An 11,581-nucleotide genomic window follows, 5' to 3' on the forward strand; every position below is an offset into this window, starting at 1 on the left:
GATCATTAAATTTGTCTATTCAATACTAGGATATTGCAGTCGAATTGTCTTATGTTATATAACACAGTATCCAACAAATGCCTAAGCATCCTTAAAGTTTATACTGGTAGTATATTTGTTTTGGCAATATTACTGAGAAGCAAAATATTTGGACAACTAAATAGTATGAGGAACACAAAATAATCAAAGGTAAATGGAATCAATGTTGTGACAACTTTGACTTACTTGTGACATGGATACTTACATGTTATCCATATGACACCACTACCCTTCCACACTGATAACAAACCAGAAACATAAGCTCTGCATTTTGCCCTTCAGTTCTCCAGGGATATGATGAAATGATCCCTGATAAGATGATCAATTAAAAGGCTCTAAAGGCACCCAGCCTACTGACACGGCACATTATTGGTGTTGACAAACTCAAGGGGTGGGCTAATCTGCATGGATAATTGGTTTTCCACAGTGTCCCTGATGATGCAGCCCAGGACTCTCTGCCAAGGAGAGCCAGACTATCTTCACAAGAACAAATCCTGTAAAGCTCCTTAAGAATACCTCATACAATCATGAAACGGACTTGGATGTGAAGAAGTGAAGAAAACAAAGTCCAATCCCTAAAGACCAATATCACAAATGACGTATATCAGCTAAAGCAGAAAAGTGGAACTTGCGCATTAATGACAATCAATACCACCCTACTCAGTGCCAATATGTCCCAAGGCAGTGTGATCATCCAAGCAGATAACAGAAATACATGTACTGGTACTTCTGCTTGCACTGACTAAATGCAGACTGTTTGTATATCACTATATGTATTCTGTGAACCAAAGAAGAATTACTAATGTTCCACAACTGTGTCATTTTCCACCCATGTCACCATTACCGGTATTCAAAATTTATCCCAAAGTTCCAACTTAACTTTATGCTGGCCATGGCGAAAGTATGGACAATGGGCATATGTGATCTGAGAAGGCAAATTGTAGCCTTCAATGAATGCATTCCTTCAGCAAAGTTTCAGAGTTGTTCTCATGAAGACAACATCTGTTATTCATGTATTCAGGTAAAGTACATGTACCTGTACAGGTTCATACAACAGCTCCCCCTAACAAAAGTGATCCATACTGCACTACTGTGTTAGCAAAATATTGTAACAGACATAACTATTCACTCTGGGGCAACCACAAATTTAGTCAAAATGCTAAAAGCTGAAGTGTCCCTTACCTTGTCTTGGATGTCCAGTGGACAGAAGTCCTTCAGGAACTTGATGGCCTCCACCTGCCCCTGCCTGGCTGCCCAGTAAACTGCATTATCACCATGCTGGGGAGGAATAGCAACACCCTTCAGATTCTGTAGAGCCAAACTCAAAAGATTCCACCTATTAACTTTTCATACATATCATTCAGCCAACCTTTACATCAAACTTACAGAATGCAAATCTTTGAAGTACCTATTGAAAATTATAGCCATTGCTACAATCAAAAGTTTAGCCATCAATTTGTGGGTTTTGCAGATTCTGATTTCCCTTTGATGCTTTAGGGGCATCCTTGCCATCAGAATGTTGATTGGAGAAGAAGATATTATAATCAATCAAAATCATTATGGCAGTTCACATCTTTTGATTGCATTTTATCACTTCAAAGGAATCATGGGCCTTCTTCATAGATAAATGTGAAAGGAAAAACAGACTACAATAATGATTAGTCCTTTTATCTAACTCTACAGTACATGACATGTCAGCAGCCAAGCCTGGTTTCCTCACTGACAGTGAACCGCCTCAAGAAAGTAAAAACATCTGAAAGTCTGTCCTCACATTAGGAAGCTGATAATGGTTCTTCCTGACAGAAGCCTGCTTGACTTGAACATGCATCTGAGAGGCCCGTGATCTGCTGAGGTTCCTTTCAGCCTGCCTGTCCATCTCTGATGTAATACATGTAAGCAGGCTAAGCCACACTACAAATCTTTCTGATGTCCTATACAAGATTTCACGCCGACCTCTGAACAAGACCTGGCCTTATATGTACATGATGGCCTTAGGGCTGAGTTCTCTCTGTTGGTCCAATACCATACAATTTTCATGATTCAATACACAGTGATTTTGTAACTACATTTGAAAGTGTTACTGCTTGTAATTTTATAACATAAACAACATTCATGCAAACAAACTTACTTTACAACCATATTATTCCTGTGCAGCCCTGGCCTGTCGCAATCCTAAGGACCTTTCCAGATATGATATTGGGACTTAAAGTAGTCAAGGAGCAGTGCCAAGGTTTATAAATAACACACACAGGGGAAAACTTGGCCTCGGGGCTATACAACAGCTGAATGCAACATCCACAAAGAGGATTTTGGGCCTAACTGCTTGGCAGCTGTTGGCAGTTACTAACAACACTTCAAAAGGTTGAGTTGGATGGAGAATGAATTTGTCTGCACTGTTGTGGGTTAACATGTAGTGATGTTTCAAGAACATCCACGATGATTGACTAGGAATGTTTTAATTGTTTTTTCTTGTTACACAAGGCACCTATGAGAATTCTCCCTGCTTTTAATTTTACTTTACCTGATTTAGCCATTTCTTGACAGAATCTGTAACCACATCAGCATGTTCTTGCCCAGGAGCAGTATGTGCTAATCTGATTTGGGATTCAGCACTTCCTTTGACATCTCCCAAATGATTCATTATCCTACAAAATAGTCCATGGCTGGATTGTATACATCCTATTCTGTAATCTGTTACTTCAACAGAATGGCCACAACAGTTAGGGTCAGAATACTAATAAAGTGAGATAAGTGTGTGAATCACAGAACCATTATAACCTATACGTAACAGCACCCTCAAGCCAGGACAATATATTACCAGTATGTAAGTCAGGGTATCACATTCAACATTTCAATTCCTGTAACCTGCTAACCACGTATAATGCATCATACAGTATCACATAAATGCCAACAGCTAGCTAAGATCCCTTGACTGAATGGGTCTTAATTCTTCAGATCTTCCTGTCCACAAATAGAACTACAAGATTTTCCCAATGATTAAAGGCCTGAACATAGGGCAGACATTCTGAGGCTGACCTTATCTTTAATGTCCATCTTGGCACCTTGCTCATGTAGAAACTTCAGGATGTCCATGTGTCCATAGCCTGCAGCAAGGTGGAGCCCTGTCTCCCCATGCTGAAAAACAAAATAAGGAGATTATTATTAGTTCTCCATTTATAGCAGTTTTGGCTGTACATTTTGATTTATCAAATCTGCTAGCATGTATAATTAATCACCTCTATACAAATCTTCAAACAAAATGGTTTTGAGTCAATATATAGTACATGTATTTCCATGCCAACAACTATGCTATAAATGGGATAAGTATCAGTATATCCACTTGTTGTACATGATGAGCATTTCTGTTATCATACATCTCACCACTAAAAATCTATATTTCTATGATTGAAGTTACTTTTTCATGGAAGAGTCAATTGTCATTGGTGATGATGCATGAAAGAGCCTGAAGATCATGTCCCATTGGTCAATACCTCCTAATCTCTGAGGTAGTCAAATATCTACACCTGTGCACCCAACAGCCCACTTCTATTGAGCCATAAAATGTGACGGTACATAATTCATAAATAAGAAAAATGCCCAGTATCTAAATATGATTTATGAAAATTTGCACAATACTTCACAATGTATATTCCAGTGCATTTACAATTGCCACCATATACCACACTATGTCTTCCTTTTAATTAATCATGTACTAACAGATGGTGATTTTACACTTTGGTTTACCATTAATGGCAAAGGGGCCCCTACAAAAAGCAGGGTTTCTCCATTGACCCTTTGGCTGCAAGCTAGGCATGCTTCTAATGCTTCCATTTTGAGACCGTCTCAATGAGTTACAGGGTGACCTTGATTTACTGATGTTGAGGGAATTTCTAAATTTCCAATAAAAGATTGTTGCAACAGGTACATGATTGTATAGTATACAATCATGTAAATCATCCCCCCAGACACACATAAAAATATTAAGGGTGTTCAAACTTCAAAGTAAGAAACAATAATAATTGATGGTCAAATAGATTAGAGATCTTTTAAGATCCCTTAACAGATTTCATGGAAGAATCTTAACCTTTGTATAGTTCTGTCCCAAAATTTTAAAAACTTTTTGAAGTCAAGCCCCTTCTCAGATCTATACGCTGCATACAAACCATGAAAGTTTTATTCATCATATTTGAGCTACATTTATTTTGTTCCATAACGCCCATACAAACCAATTCTGGCAAAATCGAAAACTTCTCTGCAGTGGTAATAAATTTGGACTGTTGGAAATTTTGGCTAGCATTATTGCACATGAAACAAGTTATGTTTCATACAGGCATCGCAAAAATAATTGGTTTTAGGACATCATAATGCATGTAAAAGCTATTTGTGACAAGGGTATTGCATGTGCCTGTCGTTTGCACCCTTCATTTGTATTCCCTGCTAGGTTTCCAACTAAAACCTTTCGTGATATCTCATTACAAACAGATAGATTTCCAATTTCAACAACAAAATTGTGTAGAAAATGGCCACTGGTCCTCTGCCAGGTCACCCATTTGGGCAGCAGCCTGGTACAAGCACACCCATAATGGGCTTTGCCATGCACAGATAACTGCAAGTCAGGCAATAAACATTCACTTTCCCAAGCTTTGCTGTAACTTTCAACTGCCATATGTTTTTAGAGCCAAAATAAGCTGAATAGGAAGGAAGTGACAATTTTAACCTTCTCCCTGCTACCTACATGTACATGTAACTTAACCAATGCCCAGTAACCAACTGTTACCAATTCTGGTGACACAAGTCTACTAAGCAGCAGGTACATTGTAGAAGGTTAAGACAGACCTCAATACACACCATAATTCTGCATGCTCATAGCTGATTAACGATTACATCACTTGTTTTTTTGATAAAAACTACAAACTGTTATGAGTTGTGTCAACTGGAGGTGAAAAATTATTTTTTCGAGAAATAATATTTACATTGAAAATTGAGGTCATATTATAAGGAAAATAATACTGAAGAAAACTGTACATTGCAGACAGTTGACAATATTAAAACAATCTGACCCAACTCCTTTTTGATTAGTACATGGAATGCAAGTCTTTTCCTTCTAAAGGATATTACCACCATGGGACAAAAGAGATTTCTGATAAACCATTGAGAGTTTGGCTGCCCTGCTGACCTTGTTGGCTTGGTTGATGTCGAAGCTGGTGAGAGACTGCAGGAGGTGGCGGATCCCCCCCAGGTTGCTGTCCTCAATACAGTGGAAAAGTGTCCGCAGCACAAAAGACTCCTCCTCGTCCTCCTGAAACACAATTAAACATTCATTAGAAGATCTACAGGTAGAAATGATTGACATGGCAGCTGCTCACCTCTATCTAATTAAGCAATAAAATACATGTATGATCAACATAAAATCTTAATGCAGTTCTTAAGGGCCTCTTTTAACCCAGGATTCAAATTGCAATGTTTGAGCCATTTGACTGCAACATTATCATCATCATTGCTGCATACTAATATGAATTTGACAGAAAAGATTAAGCAATAAAACCCTATATGTACATGTACATGTACACGTACGCTTATGAAGTTATTCATGTATATAAACAGTGTCAAGCCAAGAGACGGCGCTATCTGTAACCTGTAAAACATTCATTTATTTCCACATCATCTTCAGCAGCCCTGGCTGACCTCATGGAGCCAGCCTGTCTTCCCGTAAATCCTGTGAGGCATTGAACTGACTTCACAGTGTCGTTCCCATGCTACCTACTTAATGTGCATTCCACATCAGGGTTTACTGCCGTGAGCTACTGCACCCTCCCGTGGGCAGATAATATTCTTCTCAGGTTTGATCACTACCATTAATCTTTAATATTGTATCTACCATAAAATGGATTGAGACATCTAAAGAACCTATAGCTGTATTTAAAGACTGCCTTTGTATGGACACAATTATATTGTAACTTGTGGGCACCAATAACATTTCAGAAATCAAGCCTGCCTTAGTGCTGTACGTCTTTACGGCACATCTGAGGTTTTTCATGCTTGCATGGTTCTTCACTTGTCTTGTGAGTTTCGTAGGGTGACTGCATTGACAAGTTTTTTCTATAATATTGATTGAATTTCATACTTTTCATTTGTGAGATTATATAGTTTACTGATAAGTTGGCAACCAAACACATTACATAACATGGAATTTTTATTCACAATGACATGAATAATAGGGGATACCAGGTTATCATATACAAATCAAATACCCTTTTCAAATATGACCATGAAGTATATAAAAGGTTATGAACCTACACTTTAAAACTTCGAGGGAAGACAGCAAATTTATACCTAGCATGGTACTGCCAAAGTCTAAAACGACTCTTTATAGATTTAAGTTGGATTATGCATGAGGGTCCAGGGCCTAGGGAGGGATTGAATTAAGTGTATTAGAAGCAGAAATGTAGAGGTTCTTTGTGACATGGGTGTTATCAGGGTGCTCTGTGACATGGGTGTTATCAGAGAGTCTCAAGGTCTTGGCACAACAAAGTTCAACTCTCAGGCTTTAGATTGATTTCCCTGTTCCTGATATGGACTGCCACTTACCAGCCCCCATAGCAGGCAGGCTAAAAATCAATATCACCATTAACGTCTGCCCGGTCCTTTCCGATTTTTTGCCACCTATCTTCATTATCCTACAGGCCTTTACATGAAAATATGGCTCTGGATTCAAGGACATGGAAATACCAGACCTCATCTGGAAAATTGGACCATACAACACCTGGGGTATAGAATTCCTTGGTTTGGAAACAAAGCTTTATTTTCCTTCCATGATGCAGCATTTGAAAAGTTACTGAAGAAAACTAGAATTTTTCTAATGGTATTCAGGAGACAATGTCAGTTACAGTTATATTGGCTGGTTTGTAACATGCTGTCAGAGTGTGGGTGTGAAAAACATTACCCAGAAATTCCATGAATACAAGATGCAAAACTCTTAGACCTGCATTTCTCACGATGACACAGGTCACGCTTTTCACCACGAAAATATTGATCCCTGACCAATGGGAGCAACCTGGGGATAATACAAACATCTTCAAGACGGTTTCAATGTCTTGATGGCGCAGACAATGGATGTACCCTTGACCTTGTTGGCAGGAGTTGTCCTCTAACTTGTTCTTAGTATAACTCCAACTCCAGGTGAAGGATGCATGCTTTTTAAGCTGGAATTTGAGAACCTGCAACTGACTTAGCTTAAGACACTTATCATGCCCACTGGTTCAATGGAAATATTGATTTTTGTAGTGAAATCAATGCCGTTATTGGAGAGCTGGAATGAGGGTTACCTCAAGACAAAGGTGCACCTTTGTAGAAACAGTTGTAATATGTCTGTTGAAAGAAAAAATTGTGGTAATCAATACATTTAGGTTCAATAGTGAATACGACATCTGCTTCTTGCTTTACAGGAGATAGCTTACGTGCTGGGTTTGCACAATAGAGCATCAGGAGGAAGAACACAGAATGTACTTTCTTTTGAGAACTTTTCTTAGAGGAATAAACCCGGTAATCTTCTGATTTGGCTCACTTTTTATCTTGAACATTTGTACAATGTTAATGTGTATTTATATTGACCTGTACATGGATTCTGAGGAAAGTGTCCATGTAATACTGAAGGAAAGTACATGTGTGTCGTATTACTTAGATCCTTGCAGGCTGTTGATACATGTAATAATATATTTCTAATACAACAAGTAGTTTTCACCAATTTGTTACATTGTATACTTTAATTGAGGGTCTAGATAAATTGATGAAAATGATTCTGAATGGTTCATTGTTAAATCCATTAAAAAATTCAATTTGTGAATCCAACAAACACTGTGAAATTCTATTTTTAAATTAGTGGGTGCATGTGGAACTTACGAATTATGTATTACATTAATTCACTAGCGAGAGTTAAATATTAAAGCTCACATATAGTACAGTAGATTGGAAAAATCTTATACAATGACAACATCACAATGGCAGAACCTAAGGTACACCTAGAAAAGTAATGTGAGGGGACAGACTGCTGTTACACACACTGTGTGTGTGACAACACACTGGAATTTTGGAGGTGGAAATTGTTTTTGAATGATTGTCACAAGAGGACATTTTGCAGGGGTAACCATTCAATGCTCCTGTCTTATCACCAAGCCATTTAAGTCCATCCTGCTGCACTAGCTCTAGAGCTGGGATCTGCTCAATCCTATGCACTGCGTTTGATGTTGGTATGCAGCAGATGTCCTGGCATATCCATCAACAATGTATCATTTGCTGGTCCCATGACTCTGGTAATATCATGACTACAGAAATAGGAAGCACACCAAAAACTGCAAACTGTGCATTTTCAAGGTCAGTAACATGTTGGACTGAACATAATCTGTTGCCAATTTTCCACCAGGAGTCAGTTTGCTCCAAGAGGAATGAAAAAAAAATATTTTGAAGAAAGTTAAATCTAGAATTGTTTCATATACATGTTGTAGAAGACAAGATTGCTATCTGGAAGGGACACTGATAGAATCTGAATCCCTATTTTGCTGGTCAACCTCATAGCAAGTTGCCAAATTCCAAAACAGAGATACTGATCATGTCAAGCTTTTATAAGCTCCAGTGCTAGTGGACTGGTGAGGTATCGACTGCAGCTCCGTTTGTCCTGATATCAGGAGGTTGATGCAGAAGGCGGCAAATCAATTACAATTCATGGGGAGACATTTGCAGGGAGCGAGCAGACTCAGCGTCGCCAGTGGAAGTACGGGATGTGCATCATGTGACTTATCAAGCTATGATGGGTGCAGATCGACCTGGGACAGATCTATCAAGAGACTAGCAGCTACGTGTAAGCTCACGGGGACTCCTGTGTGGAGGGGATACATCTACATTCAAGATATAGATGTCCATCCAGCCAAACAATGCAAAATAGAACTTTTGGAGCCATGACTCATGAGTACCTACATTTGTTATTCGTAGCTGCCTGCCTACCTGCCTATGTGCTCAGGCCAGATACGGGCCCCTTGGTCCTCTCTGTCTGTTTTCTCCAGCCAGCTCTATTCGTAGCTATTTTCTACTAAACACTTAGACCTTAGTGGGGATTTTCACATGATTTTACAAATAAGTACATGGTGTGCAAAGTAGACTAATATAACTAGAAAAATCACATAAACTGAGAGGCAGAAAATAGACTTAAGAATTCATAAGCATTCCTTTAGCAAGCTTATGACCCAATTAATGTGTTGATGTGTTATGAAAAAGTGATAACCAACCTAATAATCTTCTTATTAAAGATAATCACTGAGAAATGTGTCATTAAATAAGAAAAGCAATAAATTATTCTCTACAGTTAGAAAGTCATCAATTTCACACAGTAAAATTACTGTAAATCTTAAAATGTTCTTTTTCCCCTTTACCATGAAATCAAGTCCCAGTGAAAATAAATGAGATCACCATTCATGCCCATTTTATTTCAAAGCTGTTACTGTGATATTTGCAGACTGCCTGAGAGGAGTGTCTAGAAATGCAGTGTTGTTACAGTGTGAGTGCTGTCAATTTACGGAATAGGACTTTAGATTACAAACAGTACTTTGAAGTTGACTTATGGAAAGAGCTGCTACACACTAAAATTGCCTCAGGGAATGAGGGCAGAATCTGATAATAAAAGAAGCTGTACTTACTTCTTGTGCCTCATCCCCATTCATGTTGTTTCGGTTCTTGATGCTACGTGACAGGCGGTTGCAAAGGGAGACCACCTTCAGTGATTGCTGTAAGAGACAGAGGACCACAGAATTGTTAGACATCTATATTGTAAGTTCAACCTAACACTACATGTAGCTTTGTCCTCTTTGGTTTTAGGAAACCTGTCTGGAATGTTAAGAAATGTGTGCCCACCTAAGCATAGCAAAGCATGGATATACACACTGTTTTTGATCTTTGCCTTTGCTTCAGTATGGCCGCTGCACCAGAACATTTATCATATTAATGCTACTTTGACAGTGCTTTGGGAAAGTTGGAAAGTATAACTCGACCTTGATGTAAAGGACATTCTTCATGCAGAACAGTGCATTCTTACTCTGAATAAATGGCAACCTTCATCATATTTGAAAACTGCCATCCATCATGTTACCTGTCTAATTATAAGTACTAGTAACTCAAGTTGGGGCCCAAAATACACTATTTGGTGGGATAGTAAAGGATTTTGGAAAATTGTTATAAAATGGAAGGCTCAAAAACATTAAAATCTTTACACTGGTGCTTAATTATGTTATGAGAGGCAATTTTGATGGTGAACAATCTGTACACTACTTTATTATTCATTCTACATCACACTGCTTAATAAACATAGCAACATTTGAAAAATATAGCTACAAGGAGTCCATTACGTTAACTTAAGACCGAGTGACAGCCTAGTGCTGTCTGTGTCAAATAAATGCCACATTCATGAAAAAAAGATTCCTGTGCACTTTACAACAATAATCATCTGCTGATTTCACATGGAGTGAAATGAGGTAACTTTTTTGATCTACTGAATATGGCAAAGGTACAGCACAGTGCATGTGACTGTTCATTCAGCACCAAGGAGAGAACTACATAACTATTGAGAAGGCTGTTGCTGCCTGCATTTGTACCTCTACCTTAAAGACCTAGGTTCTAATAATGCTGGCTGTTCTTGAGCATTTTTGCTCTTGCAAAATCAACGTAATTATTGAGACACCATAATTTGTGTGACTGCACTTCCTACCAAACATTATTTATAACACTAGAAAGGCCAATATTTGCTTTGGAGCAAATACAGCGATGGCTTCACCACATTTTACGACATGGCAGGGAAAGAATGAGAAACACAAGGGAAAACAATGATTTACATTGATATAACTATAATATGAAGTAACATACAACTAAGACTACAACAGTTGGCTAGCTATTCCCTACATTATTGGTTAGGATTTTTAATTGCATAATGCAAACTGTTGATTTAAAAAAAAAAACGTTCATGCCCCGCATTCCAATGCTGGAGCAGGAAAGCTTGAAATACCTACCAAAACACTTGAATACAGACATACTGTCAGTATGGAAATGGTCTGTGCAGGTGTTAATCAAGTTAAATCCCAACAGCCAATCAGCAAGAAATGCTCTGTGCAGGTGGAAATGGTCTGTGCAGGTGTTAATCAAGTTAAATCCCAACAGCCAATCAGCAAGAAGAAGAGAGGAAAGCTGCATGCCTATTGGTTGATGCCCTGCATTCCATTGTGATGACTCATGCCAAATGTGGTTAACACTGCCCACTGACACAGTAATACATTTGCTATAATACAGCCAAAAAACTCAAATAAAACCATTCTAAAAGCCTGTATCACAAAAATTTAAAAAACGCCTAAGGGTATTTGCCCACTGTACCTCCATACCAAATTTCAGATCCTTAGGCCCCAAAATGAAGAAGCTGAATCCATTTTAAAAAATGGCAGGAGAAGGAGAAGGAGGAGAAGAAACATCAGAGAAAACAATATGGTTTCACCAGACCACTTCGTGGTCT

General features: G+C 38.4%; 1 protein-coding gene across 4 annotated transcripts in view; it reads right to left on the reverse strand.

Annotated features, from left to right (window-relative positions):
• Positions 1-1,149: 1,149 nt before the first annotated feature.
• LOC109471875 (death-associated protein kinase 2-like) overlaps positions 1,150-11,581 on the reverse strand; it is a 33,392-nt gene continuing 22,960 nt past the window's right edge. For all 4 annotated transcript variants that reach the window (XM_019771295.1, XM_019771292.1, XM_019771294.1 and 1 more), the window contains 4 exons: positions 9,726-9,812; positions 5,216-5,338; positions 3,076-3,174; positions 1,150-1,317 (listed from right to left, as the gene is read on the reverse strand). In XM_019771295.1, coding sequence (XP_019626854.1) covers positions 1,165-1,317; positions 3,076-3,174; positions 5,216-5,338; positions 9,726-9,812 — 462 coding nt within the window. In that variant the 3' untranslated portion in view covers positions 1,150-1,164. The remainder of the gene's footprint in view (positions 1,318-3,075; positions 3,175-5,215; positions 5,339-9,725; positions 9,813-11,581) is intronic.

This window comes from Branchiostoma belcheri, unplaced genomic scaffold (genome assembly GCF_001625305.1).
Source record: "Branchiostoma belcheri isolate BF01 breed outbred unplaced genomic scaffold, Haploidv18h27 scaffold26, whole genome shotgun sequence".
Lineage (NCBI taxonomy): Eukaryota > Metazoa > Chordata > Leptocardii > Amphioxiformes > Branchiostomatidae > Branchiostoma > Branchiostoma belcheri.